Below are 16,557 nucleotides of genomic sequence, written 5' to 3' on the forward strand. Positions count from 1 at the left end.
GTTGGGAGTTTGGGGTTGTGCATTTCTCACCTGGGGAGGCAGGAGGGGATTATGGGTTTGGGATTGTGCTCCTCACTGCTGGGGAGGCAGGAGGGGTTGGGAGTTTGGGGTTGTGCATTTCTCACCTGGGGAGGCAGGTGGGGTTGGGAATTTGGGATTGTGCTCCTCACATCTGGGGAGGCACGAGGGGGTTCTGGGTTTGGGATTGTGCTCCTCACTGCTGGGGAGGCAGGAGGGGTTGGGAGTGCAGGATTGAGCATTTCTCACCTGGGGAGGAAGGGCAGGATTGAGTCCTTCTCACCTGAAGGGCAGGAGGGATTGTGACACAGAATTGTGCCCTTCACATCTGGGGTACAGGACTGGATTGTGCCCTTCACATCTGGGGGGCAGGAGGGGTTGGGAGTTCGGATTTGGGCTGTGCAGGGAGGAACACAACTCTGTAGGAATTATTCTCCGTACTGTGGGGTGGCTCAGCACCCCCAGGAGCCCTGACCCTATTCCTGCTGGAGGATTCGGGCTGTGCAGAGAGGAACACATCCCTGTAGGAATTATCCACGTTTTGGTGCTCTGGGGTGGCTCAGCACCCCCAGGCCCTGACCTCGTTCCTTTTTGGGGGATTCAGGCTGTGCAGGGCGGAACACATCCCTGCAGGAATTATCAGTGTTTTGGTTCTCTGGGGTGGCTCAGCACCTGCAGAATCCCCCATTCCTTTTGGGGGATTCGGGCTGTGCAGAGAGGAACATATCCCTGTAGGAATTATCCACGTTTTGATTCTCTGGGGTGGCTCAGCACCCCCAGGCCCTGACCCCATTTCTTTTGGGGGATTTGGGCTGTATAGGGAGGGACACATCCCTGTAGGAATTACCCACATTTTGGTTCTCTGGGGTGGCTCAGCACCAGCAGGGACCTCACCCTATTCCTTTTGGGGAATTCAGGCTGTGCAGAGAGGGACACATCCTTATAGGAATAATCAGCGTTTTGGTCCTCTGGAGTGGCTCAGCACCCCCGGGCCCTGACCCCATTCCCCTGGAGGCCAAACGAGTGTGGCACACGTGAGGAGCCGAGCCGAGCCGAGCCGAGCCGAGCTCTCACGCCCGGGAGCAGCCGAGGCATGTGCAGCTCCCAGCCGAGCTGTCACAGCCCTGCTCACACCTGGGCTGCCGCTGCGGCTCAGGTATGCGGGAGAGCAGGGCAGTGTGCAGCGGTTGGGATAATCATCGGGATAATTTATTGCTTTTTCACGCGGCTGCGAGCTCAGACCCCCAAGGCCGAGGTCCTGCTCCAAATATTTCACCCGGAGGAGAAAGTGTGAGAGAAACAGGAGGGCGTGAGGGAGAAATAAACTCCCAAGCTCGGTTCTCAGCGTTGATTTGTGCCCGCGGGGCACAGGCAGTGCTGGATTTATTCCCTTTTCCTGCTCGGCAGGTGAGGCTCTGTGGCTCCTGGGGCAGCAGGAATGTCCCCAATCCCTGTCCCACCCTGCCGGGGACACCGCGGAGGAGCTTGGCTCGAGTTCAGGGTGAATTTTGAAGCCTCTTTGATCAGGGCTGAGCTGAAATCCTGGAGTTGTGCTGCAAAGCAAATCCCGAGATTGATCGTTGAGCTCCCCAGAGCCCCCAGCGAGGTTTCAGCCGCGATTTGAACTGTGAACTGTGCAGCCTCAGATCTCTGCGGGGCTGCGGGGAGAGCTGGGGAGGAGTTTGGCACAGAGGAGAGTCTCTGTGTATGAACAGATCCAGGGGGACACGGTGTGTTTGTGGGGACACCAGGCAGCGGCAGGAATCTGGGAATGGCTGATATCCAGTGGGGTAAAACCTGGGAATGGTTCATTCTCTGGTGGGATGAAATCTGGGAATGATTCATTCTGCAATGGGGTAAAACCTGGGAATGGTTCATTCTCCAATAGGATAAAACCTGGGAATGGTTTATTGTCCAGTGGGATAAAATCTGGGAATGGCTCATTGTACAGTGGGATAAAACCTGGGAATGGTTCATTCTGCAGTGGGGTAAAATCAGGGAATGGTTCATTGTCTGGTGGGATGAAACCTGGGAATGGCTCATTCTCCAATGGGATAAAATCTGGGAATGGCTCATTTTCCAGTGGGATGGAATTTTGGAATGGTTCATTCTCTCATGGGATGAAATCTGGGAATGGTTCATTGTACAGTAGGATCAAATCTGGGAATGGTTCATTGTGCAGTGGGATAAAGCCTGGGAATGGCTCATTGTCCAGTTGGGTAAAATCTGGGAATGGTTCATTGTAGAGTGGGATGGAATTTGGGAATGGTTCATTCTCCAGTAGGATAAAACCTGGGAATGGTTCTTTGTACAGTAGGATCAAGTCTGGGAATGGCTCATTCTCCAGTGGGATAAGATCTGGGAAATGCTCATTTTCCAGTGGGATAAAACTTGGGAATGGTTCATTGTATAGTGGGATGAAATCTGGGAATGGCTCATTATCTGGTGGGGTAAAATCTGGGAATGGTTCATTGTACAGTAGGATAAAATCTGGGAATGGTTCATTGTACAGTAGGACCAAATCTGGGAAATGCTCATTTTCCAGTGGGATAAAATCAGGGAATGGCTCACTGTCCATGGAAAATGGGAGCTCAGAGAGTGAAAGAGGAGCCCAAGGAGGCAAAAGGAACCCAGAAAGTGCCAACAGCCCCCTGACCTCTCTCCTCCCTCCCTCCAGGTGCGAGTCTGGCGCTACCTGAAGGGCAAAGACATCGTCACCCACGAGATCCTGCTGGACGGCGGCAACAAGGTGGTGATCGGCGGCTTCGGGGACCCTCTGATCTGTGACAACCAGGTGGCCACGGGGGACACGCGCATCTTCTTCGTGAACCCAGCCCCGCAGGCGCTCTGGCCGGCGCACCGCAACGAGCTGATGCTCAACTCCAGCCTGATGCGCATCACGCTGCGCAACCTGGAGGAGGTGGAGCACTGCGTGCAAGGTGAGTGTTCCTGGGGTGCCTGACTCCTCCTGGGGTGTCTTTCCCTGGATTCCTGCCTTTTCTGGGGTTCGTTTCCCAGGATTCCCACCTCTCCTGGGATTCCCACCTCTCCTGGGGTTCCTGACTCCTCCTGGGGTTCCTTTCCCTGGATTCCCACCTCTTCCTGGGGTTCCTTTCCTTTCCCAGGATTCCTGCCTGTTCTGGGGTTCCTTTCCCGGGATTCCCACCTCTCCTGGGATTCCCACCTCTCCTGGGGTTCCTCTCCCGGGATTCCCACCTCTCCTGGGGTTCCTTTCCTCTCCCGGGATTCCTGCCTCTCCCGGGATTCCTCTTCCTGGGATTCCTCTTCCCAGGTTTCCTCCTCTCCCGGGATTCCCACATCTTCTGGGATTCCTTTCCCAGGATTCCCACCTCTCCTGGTGTTCCTGCCCCTCCCAGGGCTCCTCTTCCGGGATTCCTGCCTCTCCTGGGATTCCTCTTCCCGGGTTTCCACCTCTCCCAGGATTCCCACCTCTCCTGGGATTCCCACCTCTCCCAGGATTCCTCTCCCGGGATTGCTGCCCTTCCTGGAATTGCTGCTTCTCCCGGGATTGCTGTGCCCAGGGAACAGTGGGAATGGGTGGTTTGGGGTCCATCCTGCAGTTTGATGGGTATTTGGGGTTGGGCACGCTGGTCTCTGGGTACCGGCACTGGTTTTGGGGTCAGAGATTGATGGGAAGGTGATTTAGGGTCATCCTGCAGCTCTCTCTGTGTTTGGGGTGGGTCACACTGGACTGTAGGTCCTGGGGTCAGTGCATGATGGGCAGGTGGTCATTTAGGATCGTCCTGCAGTTCTTGGTGTGTGTTTGGGGTTGGGCACACTGGGCTGTAGACTCCCGGCACTGATTTTGGGGTCAGGGATTGACAGGAAGGCGATTTAGGGTCATCTTGCACTTCTCTGTGTGTGTTTGGGGTTGGTCACGTTGGGCTGTGGGCTCTTGGCACTGATTTTGGGGTCAGGGATTGACAGGAAGGTGATTTAGGGTCATCCTGCAGTTCTGTGAGTGTCTGGGGTCAGCCACACTGGACTGTGGGTCCTGTCACAGACTTTGGGGTCAGGGGTTGATGGGCAGGTGGTGATTTAGGGTCATCCTGCACTTCTCTGTGTGTGTTTGGGGTTGGTCACATTGGGCTGTGGGCTCCTGGCACTGATTTTGGGGTCAGGGATTGATGGGCAGGTGATTTAGGATCATCCTGGAATTCTGTCTGTGCATGTTTGGGGTTGGTCACATTGGGCTGCGAGCTCCCATCACAGACTTTGGGGTCAGTGGGTGATTGGAACATGATTTGGGATCATCCTGAACTTCTCTGTGTGTTTGGGGTTGGTCACACTGGGTGCTGGTGGTGATTTTGGGGTCAGTGGGCGATAGGCAGGTGGTGATTTAGGGTCATCCTGCACTTCTCTGCGTGTTTGGGGTTGGGCATGCTAGGCTCTGGGTGCTGGTGCTGGTTTTGGGATCAGGGATTGATGGGAAGGTGATTTAGGATCGTCCTGCAGTTCTGTGTGTGTTTGGGGTTGGTCACATTGTGCTGTGAGCTCCCATCCCATAGTTTGGAGTCAGCGATTCATGGGAACATTCTTTGGGATCATCCTGCACTTCCCTGTGTGTTTGGGGTTGGTCACATTGGGCTGTGGGTCCTGTCACAGACTTTGGGGTCTGTGTTTCATCAGAACATGATTTGGGATCATCCTGCACTTCCCTGTGTGTTTGGGGTTGGTCACACTGGGCTGTGGGCTCTTGGTGTTTTGGGGTGGGTTGGGGGTGTTTGGGTTTTTGTTTTTGTGTGTTTGGGGTTGGTTTGGTGTGGGTTGGTGTTTTGGGGTGGGGTTGTGGGGGTGTTTGGTTGGTTGTGTGTGTTTGGGTTGTTGGTTGTGGGTTTTGGTTTGGGGTGTGGGTGTGGGGGTGGTGTTTGGGTTTGGTTTTGTGTGTTTGGGGTTGGTTTGGGTGGGTTGTTTGGGTGTGGGTGTGGGGTGTTTGGGTTTGTTTGTGTGTTTTTGGGGTTGGTTTGGTGTGGGTTGTCTTTGGGGTCAGTGGGTGATGGGCAAGTGATTTAGGATGATCCTTTTAGTTTTATGTGTGTTTGGGGGTGGGGGGGTTTTGGGGGGGTTGAGGATCCCAAAAGGGATTGAGGAGCCCAAAAGGGATTTTGGATACCCAAAGGGATTTTGGATCCCCAAAGGGATTGTGGAGCCCAAAAGGGATTTTGGATCCCCAAAGGGATTTTGGATCCCCAAAGGGATTTTGGATCCCCAAAGGGATTTTGGATCCCCAAAAATCCTCGTCTGAGCATTTCCCGAGCTCAGATGAGTAAACAGGATCAGGAATGCAGGAATCCTGCACAGACACCAAACAAACAGCAGCTCTGAGGCCACAACCCTTTTTCCAGCTGGGAATGCTGACAGGGACAATGACCCAGGCGGGGTGGGGTCAGTGACACCACAGAGGGTCACCCAGCGGGGTTTGGGAGAGGGAGGGAGAGCAGGGGGTAAGAAATGGGACGGAAATGTAAAATATCTGTCAAAATGTGGATAGAAAATTCTGCAATATCCCAGAAAAGTGCCAGTGCTGCTCCTTCCTGCCTCTGAGGGAGGAAGAGGAGGGAGATGAGGGTGAGTGGGGAATTTTTTCTGAGCATTTTTAGGGGAGATCCCCAGCTCAGGGCAAATAGGATTTTTGATTTTGGCACCCTCAGCTGCTCTCCCACCCATTTTTTCGTCCACATTCCACGGATTTCCCACTCTTCCCACACTTCAGAATCCCCAATCTTTCTGTATGAATTTCCTCCCCAATCCCAAGCCCTTCCAGCCCCACCTGGCTGCTGGCAAACCCATCCAAACCATGCCTGGGGAGCTCCTCCTGCCACCCTGGCAATCATCCCCGAGCTCCCAGGCTGGGAATTCAGCTCCAGGACTCATTTCCAGGCTGCTGCTCTTGGAGTTTCCAAACAAACTTTTTTGGAAGGAATTGGAGGAATGGAGGCGGCTGGGTGGAAAAACACGGATGTTTGGGGTTGTCCTCGAGGCCTGTCGCTCCGGCTGGGGAAAATCCGAGATGTTTGGATCTTGTCTGGGAGGGGAGCTCAGCCCAGGGCTGGCCTGGGACATGAGGAGAAGTTCTGGGGCTGATTTGGGACACCAGGAGTAGTTTTGGGGCTGTTTGGGACACGAGGAGCAATTCTAGGGCTGGTTTGGGACACGAGGAGCAACCTGGAGCACCAGGAGCAAACCATCTGGGGATGGTTTGGGACACGAGGAGTAGTTCTAGGGCTAATTTGGGACACCAGGAGCAGCTTTGGGGCAGGAGAAGCAGTTCTGGGACTCATTTGGGACACCAGAAGGAGCTCTGGGGCTGGTTTGGGACACCAGGAGCAGCTTTGGGACACCAGGAGCAGTTCTGGGGCAGTTTGGGACACCAGGAGCAGTTCTGGGGCTGATTTGGGACACCAGGAATAGTTCTAGGGCTGATTTGGGACACCAGGAGCAGCTTGGGGACACCAGGAGCAGCTCTGGGGATGGTTTGGGATACGAGGAGTAGTTCTAGGGCTGATTTGGGACACCAGGAGCAGCTCTGGTAGTTTTTCTCCCAGCTTTTCCTCCCAAGTTTTCTGCAGCAGTGACAGCATCTCCCTCTCAGTGACACCTCTCCCCCCTTTGTGTCTGTCCCTTTTATTCTGTCCCCTCTTTCCCTCCAGCCCTGAGTGGTTTTCTCCCTACAAGGCAGCAGGGAGTAAATTCCCCTTCCAGGTTCTTTCCCAATTCCCTTCCCAGGCTCCTTCCCGAGGCTCCCGGGAATCTGTGACTCGGGCTGTGCTCACTTCCTTCCCTTCCCAGCCCTGCAGTTCCCGTGGATCCAGCCCTGCCATCCCCCTGTGCTCCCGAGCAGCCAGGGAGGGGGTTGATCTGTGGGTTTTTTCATCCCAAAAATGGGTTTTTTCCTTTCCTTCCCTCCTCTTGTGGGCTCTGGTTTGGATCAGAGATAAGCAGAGCATCAACACCTCTGTCCCAGGAGGAGGAGAGAGTTCTGCAGCAGCTGGGAAATGTGGGAATGGGGGAAGGAAGGAGTGGAGAGGGGAAAATCCAGCTCTGGGCAGCCCTGAGGCCTCTTCCTGCCCTGGGCTGGGGGAGTTTGCTCTCAGGGGTGATGTGGGAAATGCTCTGGGAAGGGCAGGGAGGTGCAGTGCTGCAGGAGCCACTCTGCCCTGTCCCCATTGCTGTCCCCATTGCTGTCCCGTGTCCCTATCCCCATCCCTATCCCCATCCCTGTCCCTATTGTGTCCCCATCCCTATCCCATCCCCATCCCTGTCCCCTGTGCCTGTCTCTATCTCCATCCCTTATCCCCGTCCCTGTCCCCACTCCTGTCCCTTATCCCCATTCCTGTCCCCATCCCTGTCTCATTGTGTCCCCACCGCTGTCCCAATTCCTGTCTCCTGTCCCTGTCCCCATGCCTTATCCCCATCCCTGTCCCCATCCCTATTGCTGCCCCATCGCTGTCCCCGTTCCCTGTCCTTATCCCCATCCCTGTCCCTATTGTGTCCCCATCCCCTGTCCCCATTGCTGTTGCTGTCCCCATCCCTGGCCCTGTCCCCAACACTGTCCCTGTCACTGTCCCCATCTCTGTCCCATTCCTGTCCCCTGTCCCCATCCCTTATCCCTGTCCCTATTATGTCCCCATCCCTGTCCCTATTGTGTCCTTATCCCCATCCTTTATCCCTGTCTCTTATCCCTGTCCCTGTCCTTATCCCCATCCCTATCCCCTGTCCCTTATCCCCATCCCTAGTGCCTGTCCCCATTGCTGTCCCCTATCCCCATCTCTGTCCCTATAGTGTCCCCACCACTGTTCCCATTCCTGTCCCCTGTCCCTGTCCCCGTCACTGTCTGCATCCCTTATCCCCATCCCTGTCCCCATCCCTATTCCTGCCCTATCACTGTCCCCGTTCCCTATCCGTATCCCCATCCCTGTCCCTATTGTGTCCCCATCCCTATCCCTATCCCTGTCCTGTGTCCTTGTCCCTATCCCCATCCCCATCCCTATCCCTGTCCCTACTGTGTCCCCATCCCTATCCCATGTCCCTTATCCCCATCCCCATCCCTGTCCCCATTGCTGTCCCTATCCCCATTCCCTTATCCCCATCCCTGTCCCTATCGTGTCCCCACCGATGTCCCCATCCCTGTCCCCATCCCTGTCCCCATCCCTGTCCCCATCCCTGTCCCCATCCTGTCCCCATCCCTGTCCTGTGTCCCTGTCCCGTGTCCCTGTCCCTATCCTCATCCCCTATCCCCATCCCTTATTCCCATCCCTGTCCCTATCGTGTCCCCATCCCTATCCCCTGTCCCTTATAGCCATCCCTATCCCCATCCCTGTCCCCATCCCTGTCCCATCGCTGTCCCCACCAGGCAGTGACAGACTCTCCCCACCCCAGGGTCCCTCCCTCCCTCCCTGCCCGTCTCGCAGCAATGCAAACCATCCCGGCCGCGGCAGGAGCTGAGAGTTCCATTTGTTTAGCAAATTCCTGCGGAATTTTAATCCGGAGTGGGAGAGCAGTGCTGGGAGCAGCTCGGGGGGCTGCAAATCCACCTTCCTCCCAGGATTTTTTGGGGGTTTTTTTGGGTTTTTTTGGTGTTTTTTTGGTGTTTTTTTGGTGTTTTTCAGCACAAACTGCTGTCTCAGGGCTGGAATTTCCTGCTGGGGGATTCCCATGGGTCATTCCCACCATCCCACAGTGACCAGGCAGTGCTTTTTCTCCTGGATTCAGGTGGATTTCTTTGGATTCCATGGTTTTCCACCCCGGGAGAGGCTGAAAACCATGGAACCAGTGCTGCTCAGGGTTTGAAATTCTCCTTCCCAGCTCTTTTATTCCTCTATTCCACGATCCCCTCTGGTTTTTTTGGGAGGAAGAATCCAGGTCTGCACAGCTCTGCTTGTTCCCATCCTGCTTTATTTTGCTTTTTTCCTCCCTGTCAGTGGCTGCTGTGCCATCCTGAGGGGCTGGAAATGCCTTTTCCATTTTTTTTCCACGGGATATTAGGCCACCCTCGTTAGCGCAGCCATGCTAATTAGCCGCCTGGGCCTCGGCAGCTTTGATTTGTGGGGATCGTTAATTAAAGGGAGGGCGGCAGGGAAAAGGCTCAGGGAGCTTCTGCTGAGCTCTGCACTTCCCAGGGCTTTGCTTTTCCTTGGATTTCTCCTCCTGGCTCTGGATTTCTGTGCTCCCAACTCACACGGGAAGGGTTTGGGGTGGAACTGGGGAGAGAGGGAAGCCTGGAGGCTCAGAATTCCATTAATTCCCATGGAATCTGGGAAGGGTTTGGGGTGGAATTGGGGAGAGAGGAAAGACTAGAGGCTCAGAATTCCATGAATTCCCGTGGAATCCGGGAAGGGTTTGGGCTGGGAAGGACCTTGAGCCACCTTTCTCCCTCCTGGCATGGAGCTGCTCCCCTGGGCTCTGCCCTGCCCTTCCCTTCCTGCCCCAAACCTTCGGGCAGAGGGTCAGGGATGGAATTCCAGGCTGCAGGAAAAGCCCTGCTGGAGGGATTGGGGCAGGAGAGAGCTGTCCTGGGCACTCCTGGGGACATGGCTCTATCCTGGGGTGGCACTGGGGCCTGTCCCTGGTGTGGGTAGGGTGGTTCTGAGCATCCCGAGGGGAACAGGACACTGATTTTGGGATATTTTTGTGGGATTAATAGGGAAATCCACCTCCTGGCGTGGGGAAAGGTGGTCCTGAGCATCCCAGGGGGAACAGGACATGGATTTTGGGATGTTTGTGGGGGATTGATGAGGAAATCCAGCTCCTGGCATGGGGAAAGTGATCCTGAGCATCCCAGGATTTTGGGATATTTTTATGGGATTGATGAGGAAATGCAGCCCTTGGTGTGGGGAAAGTGATTCTGAGCATTCCAGGAGGAACAGGACATGGATTTTGGGATATTTGTGGGGGATTGATGAGAAAATCCAGCTCCTGGCATGGGGAAAGTGACTCTGAACATCCCAGGAGGAACAGGACATGGATTTTGGGATATTTTTATGGGAAAATCCAGTCTTTGGCATGGGGAAAGTGGTTCTGAGCATCCCAGGGGGAGCAGGACACTGATTTTGGGATATTTGTGGGGGACTGATGAGAAAATCCAGCTCCTGGCATGGGAAAAGTGATTCTGAACATCCCAGGAGGAACAGGACACTGATTTTGGGATGTTTTTATGGGATTGACGGGAAATCCAGCCTGGCCCTGGATGCTCCCAGGGATGGCACAGCTCCTCACGTGAGGAATTCCTTGCCAGTGGATGGTGTAAGAGTTGGGAACACAGAGAGGGTGAAAGAGGATTAGGCAAATCCCCGATGGGTCCCTTTGGCAAAATCAGGGAAGTTCAGCCAATTCCAGCGCTGGAAATCCCCAAAAATCCTCATTTCCTGCCCGTGGGATGGCACAGGCTGGCTCAGCCCTCGCTGGCTCTGGCACTTTTCCATGGAATATCCACTCCCAGCCCCTCCAGCAGGTGGGAACCCAGGAATTGTCACTCCTGCTCTGCTCCCTGCCCCAAAGGGGGACGCAAAGTGGCACAGGGGGCGAGGTGGCAGCGGTGGCACCTGGGGACAGAGGGGAATTCCAAAATTCCGAAGCCAGGCTGTCCCCTGGGAGCTGCCAAGGCTCTAATCCTTGTTTTTCACTCTCAGGGCTGGGCATGGCCCTTCCTGCCACAACCTGCCCCAGGCTGCTCCACTTCCTCCAGCCCCTGCCTGGGTTGTTTTCCTGATCCCTTCCCAGCCTGTTTTCCTTCCTGGCCTGTTTGTTTTCCCAGTCCCTTCCCAGCCTGTTTTCCTAGTCCTTTCCTGGCCTGTTTTCTCAAAATCCCTTCCTGAGCTGTTTTCCCAATCCCTTCCCGAGCTGTTTTCCCAGTCCATTCCCAGCTTGTTTTCCTAGTCCTTTCCTGGCCTGTTAGTTTTCCCAGTCCCTTCCCAGCCTGTGTTTCCAGTCCCTTCCTGGCCTGTTTTCCCAATCCCTTCCAAGCCTGCTTTCCTTCCTGGCCTGTTTTCTCAATCCCTTTCCAAGCTGTTTTCCCAAAATCCCTTTCCAAGCTGTTTTCCCATTCCCTTCCGGAACTGCTGTCCCAATCCCTTCCTGAGCTTTTTTCCCAGTCCATTCCCAGCCTGTTTTCCTTCCTGAGCTGTTTTCCTTCCCAGCCTGTTTTCCTAGTCCTTTCCTGGCCTGTTTGTTTTCCCAATCCCTTCCCGAGCTGTTTTCCTTCCCAGCCTGTTTTCCCAGTCCCTTCCTGAGCACAGAAAGCACAGATCTATGTCACACTGAGCAGCTGGAAGTCCTCTGCACCCCAGCTGGAAAAATTTGGGGACTTTTAAAAGGGCAGGGAAGACACATCTTCTCAGCCTTTCCCCTTTCCCTCCCCACCCTTTCCCCCTTTCCCAGCCTTTCTCTAGCCTTTTCCTCTTTCCCTTCCCAGCCTTTCCCCCTTTCCTAGCATTTCCCCATTTCCCTTTCTCAGTCTTTCCCCCTTTCCTTTCCCCCTTTCCTTTCCCCCTTTCCTTTCCCCCTTTCCTTTCCCCTTTCCAGCTCTCAGACCTGTCCTGGCACGGTTCCTGCTCAGGTGGCTCCTGCCCTGCCAGCCTGGAATGCCAGCTATGCATGCCTGGGGCATCCTCTCCCCTTGGGAAGCTGCCAGCTGCTCTTCCCGCCTCTTCCCGGGAATCCGGGCAATGCCAGAGCTCGCCCGGGGTGCCAGGGGGAAACTCAAATTTCACTCGTGCCACTTCCAGGGAATTCGGGTAATTTTAAGGGACATGAGGGGGAAATTGGGGAGGTGCCTCTGGTGCCTATTCCAGGGAATTTGGGCAATTTCAAGGGATATTAGGGAAAAATTTAGAGGTGCAACTGGTGCCTCTTGCAGGGAATTTGGGCAATTTGGAGGGATATGAGGGAAAAATTGTGGAGGAGCCACTGATTCCTCTTCTAGGGAATTTGGGTAATTTCAAGGGATATTAGGGAAAAATTTAGAGGTGCAACTGGTGCCTCTTGCAGGGAATTTGGGTAATTTCAAGGGACATGAGGAGAAAATTGGGGAGGTGCCACTGGTGCCAATTCCAGGGAATTTGGGCAATTTTGAGGGATATGAGGGAAAAATTAGGGAGGAGCCACTGATTCCTCTTCCAGGGAATTTGGGTAATTTCAAGGGATATGAGGAAAAAATTCAGAGGTGCCATTGGTGCCAATTCCAGGGAATTTGGGCAATTTCAAGGAATATGAGGGAAAAATTCGGAGGAGCCACTGATTCCTCTTCCAGGGAATCTGGGCAATGCCAGAACTCACCAAGGGACATGAGTGGAATATTGGAGAGGCACCTGCCTTGCCCAGAGCAGCTTTTTCATGAAGTTTTTTCCCAGAATCCCGAATTCTGCGCTCTGCAGGGAGTGGAAAAACAGCTGCCCTGTGGTTTTTCCACGCAGCCCAGGCAGCCTTGCCCTGCCTGGCAGTGAATTCTTTCCCACTCTGTCTCCGGATGTGTCCCGTGGCGAGCTTTGTTTGGGGTTTTTATCTCCCGTGGCCCATCTTTGTTTTGGAACTGCTCGCTGCAACATCAAAGGGTGGATTTTTCCCACCCACTTGCTCGGGGAAAAACTCAGCAGGAGGCTGGGCTGACTTTGGGTCCAGGGATGTTTTTGGGTCCAGGGCTGGTTTTGGGTTTAGGGCTGTTTTTTGGGTCCAGGGGTGGTTTTGGGTCCATGGATGTTTTTTGGGTCCAGGCTGCTTTCTTAGTCCAGGTTGCTTTTAGGGCCTAGGGCTGTTTTTTGGGTCTAGGGCTGTTTTTTGGGTCCAGGGCTGTTTTTTGGGTCCAGGGGTGGTTTTGGGTCCATGGATGTTTTTTGGGTCCAGGTTGCTTTTAGGGCCCAGAGCTGTTTTTTGGGTCCAGGGCTGTTTTTGGGTCCAGAGCTGTTTTTTGGGTTCAGTGCTGGTTTTGGGTCTAGGCTGTTTTGGGGTCTAGGCTGCTTTCTTAGTCCAGGGCTGTTTTTTGGGTCCAGGGCTGGTTTTGGGTCCAGGGCTGGTTTTGGGTCCAGAGCTGGTTTTCGGGTCCAGGGCTGTTTTATGGGTTCAGTGCTAGTTTTGGGTCTAGGCTGCTTTCTTAGTCCAGAGCTGTTTTATGGGTCCAGGCTGCTTTTAGGCTCCAGGGCTGTTTTTTGGGTCTAGGGCTGCTTTTTGGGTTCAGGCTGCTTTTTTAATCCAGGGCTGCTTTTAGGGTCCAGAGCTGTTTTTGGGTCTAGGCTGCTTTTTCAGGCCAGGGCTATTTTTTGTGTCCAGGGCTATTTTTTGTGTCCAGGGCTATTTTTTGGGTCCAAAGCCATTTTCTGGTGGATCCTCCCTGGGACTTAGTGCCCATTTCACTTCTCCAAGCCCTGAGGGACCTTGAGCCACATCCCAGGCCAGGCCCAAAGCTCCTGGTCAGCCTTCAAACTGGACATGGCAGGGAGAAGCTGCTGCCTGCAGGAGCAGCTCAGGAAATTGGGAAAAGGATTCTGAGCTCGGATCCTGTGTCTGATCCTTCCTGAGCTTCCCTGAGGAATTCCCAAATTGCTGGATGGGTGTCCTGGTGTCAGAGAGCTCCAGGCCCGCAGGGGCTCAGCACTGTGTGGCTTGGGAGTGACCAGAGGAGGTTTCTTGGGAATGACCAGAGCTGGTTCCTCAGGAATGACCAGAGCCAGTTTTTTGGGAATGATCGGAGTCGGTTCATCAGGAATGACCAGAGCAGGTTTCTTGGGAATGTCCAGAGCCAGTTTCTCCAGAATGACCAGAGCCAGTTCCTCGGGAATGACCAGGGCAGGTTCTTCAGGAATGACCAGAGCAGTTTCTTGGGAATGACCAGAGCAGGTTTTTTGGGAATGACCAGGGCAGGTTCCTCAGGAGTGACCAGAGTTGATTCTTCAGGAATTGATTTGAGCCAGTTCCTTGGGAATGACCAGAGCCAGTTTCCTGGGAGTGACCAGAGTAGGTTCCTCAGGAGTGACCAGAGTAGGTTCCTCGGGAATGACCACAGCAGGTTTCTCAGGAATGACCACAGCAGGTTCCTCGGGAGTGACCACAGCAGGTTCCTCAGGAGTGACCAGAGCAGGTTTCTCAGGAATGACCACAGCAGGTTCCTCGGGAGTGACCACAGCAGGTTCCTCAGGAGTGACCACAGCAGGTTCCTCAGGCTGGGAGTCCCCAGGGCTGGCACAGCTGAGCCTGGCAGTGGCCACATGAAGGGACAGCAGAGGTGACCCTGGCAGGGCTGTCCAGGAGAGCCTGGGTGTGCCAGAATCCCAATTGCAGGGCTTTGGAGTTCTCACGTGGATGGATTTCAGACCTGGGAGAGTACCACCGAGCCAGGCAGCTCCAGCAGCACCCCCTGTGTCCTGGGCAGGGATGGGATGAGTTCCCTCCCAGGTTTTCCAGGAGGTTTTCCAGCTGGAGCTGCTGCTGTGGAGAGCCTGGGGTTCCAGAGGGAAGCAGGACACCCTGCTGGTTTTCCAGGAGGTTTTCCAGCTGGAGCTGCTGCTGTGGAGAGCCTGGGATTGCAGAGGGAAGCAGGACACCCTGCTGGCAGCAGCTTCCTCGGGAAGCCCTGCAGGATGCTCTGCAGGAGCTCCTGTGATGTGCCTCGGGGTGAACTTCCCATCCATGTGGTTTTTCCCTTCAGATGAGCTCGGCTTTGCTCTCCCTGAGAATTCCCAATTCCCATCCCCTGGGAAAGGAGCTGTGTGGCTTCCCTGCCCCGCCAGGAGCTCTGATCTGCCCAGAGTGTGGTTTGCAGGATGTTTCTCCTCTCCCCAGAGCTCCAGCCCCGCTTGTATTCCAGGATTTATTTCCTAACCAACCTCAGGAGGGACTCAGAGCTGGTACTGAGGGCACAGGGACACATCCTGAACCAGCCTGGGATTTTCCAGCCTCCTTCCTTTTCCCGGGAAATCTGCCCTGGACGGACAGACAGACAGACAGACAGATGCAGGGTTTGGTCTGGGAAGGAGGGAGAAGCAGGAGATTTCCTGGAGTGGGATGAAGCTCCTTTGGGAATCCATCAGGGCTTCCTGAGCAAATTGCTTTGGACACAACAGGATTTTTCCATTTCGAAGCTCTGGATCAAACCTGCTGGGAGGCTGGTGAGGAGATGAACTGGAGCAGCTCTGCTTCGGATGGAGCAAATTCCCTCCAGCTCTGCCTGCATCCCAAACCTCCTGCAGCCTCCAGCAGATCCATTCTGAGCTCCTGTGGCTCATGAGAACCCTGCAGCTCAGCGCTGCTGGCCTGGCCCCAATTCCCAGGCTGAAAAATCCCAGCTGGAATTGTTTTTCCAGCCTGGTCATTCCTCCCGCTCGGCCTGCAGCCCTGCTCAGCCTCCACGCCTGCTGCACTTGCACTTTCCTCCCCCCAGGGAGTTTTTTTCCAGCCTCTGGAAATGCCTGGAGCCCTCGAGGCTGCCGGGGAGGAATGTCACATCCCACAGCCCTGCCCGTGCCTCTGGGATTTTGGGGGAAAAGCTGTGCTGGGTGAGGTTCCCTCTGGATCCAGCTCATCCACCCCCTATCCTCCTTTTCCGTGGGGTTTTTGTCCTTCAGGCTGGGATTTTTGAGGAGGAGGGGAAGAACCCAAAGGGAAGAGGAGCTTTACGAGGGTGCTGTGGATCATCCCTCCTCCTCCTCTCCACTGGCCAGGGGCACTGGGAGCACTGGGAGCACTGGGAGCACCGGGCTCGGGTGTTTCCACGGCCTCGGAGGCAGCAGCAGGGTGTGACCCGCGTTCCTCCATCCCCAGGGGGAGGCTGTGGGATATTCCAGCCCCTCGGGCCGTGGGAACCCTTTGGAGCAGCGCTGGAATCCATCCCGGAGCAGCACCAGGCAAAGGGAAGCGGCAGAGGGGGCTGGAGCTGCTGCCCTGGGGACCCTGGGGACATTCCGGCCACCACATCCCTCGTGATAAGAGCAAATCCAGCTCCAAATCCAGCTCCAAATCCAGCTCCAAGGGCACAATCCCAATTTTCACACACAGTCTGCACCTTTTGCTCTGCTTTCCAGCAGGGAATTTTTCCAGGAATTTCAAACCTGACCCTGGGTCTGCAGAGCAGGATGGACATTCCCAGTTGTCCATCTGTCCAGAGGGCTCCAGGGGTGGGGAGTGACCCTGCTGGCCTCAGGCTGCTCCGGGTGAAAGGAGATTCCCGGCAGAGGCAGGAATTTCGGGATGAGGGAGGATGATGTCTCAATTGGGGGGAAGGGAATTGGGATTGGGATTGTGCTTGGACAGGAATCAGAGTTAGCCTGGTGTAGACAGGGAAGGAGGGATGGAATTTTTCCTCCTGGCTGCTTTGTCCTGTGTTATTCCAGGGCTCTGCAGAAGGGAATTGGGATTGGGATTGGGATTGGGATTGGGTTCTGCCTGAAGGTGGTGTGGGGGGGGGTGGTTTTTTCCTCCTGGCTGCTTTGTTCTGTGTTATTCCAGGGCTCTGCAGGAGGGAATTGAGATTGGGATTGAGATTGGGATTGGGATTGGAATTGGGACTCTGCCTGAATAGGAATCAGAGATGCC

At 54.8% G+C, this 16,557-nt stretch overlaps 1 protein-coding gene across 4 annotated transcripts in view; it reads left to right on the top strand.

The window, feature by feature from the left end:
* AGRN (agrin) overlaps positions 1-16,557 on the top strand; it is a 109,204-nt gene that overhangs the window by 4,768 nt on the left and 87,879 nt on the right. For all 4 annotated transcript variants that reach the window (XM_085080174.1, XM_085080175.1, XM_085080176.1 and 1 more), the window contains exon 2: positions 2,696-2,957. In XM_085080174.1, coding sequence (XP_084936300.1) covers positions 2,696-2,957 — 262 coding nt within the window. The remainder of the gene's footprint in view (positions 1-2,695; positions 2,958-16,557) is intronic.

This window comes from Lichenostomus cassidix, chromosome 21 (genome assembly GCF_008360975.1).
Source record: "Lichenostomus cassidix isolate B80296 chromosome 21, HeHo_3.0, whole genome shotgun sequence".
Taxonomy (NCBI): Eukaryota; Metazoa; Chordata; class Aves; order Passeriformes; family Meliphagidae; genus Lichenostomus; species Lichenostomus cassidix.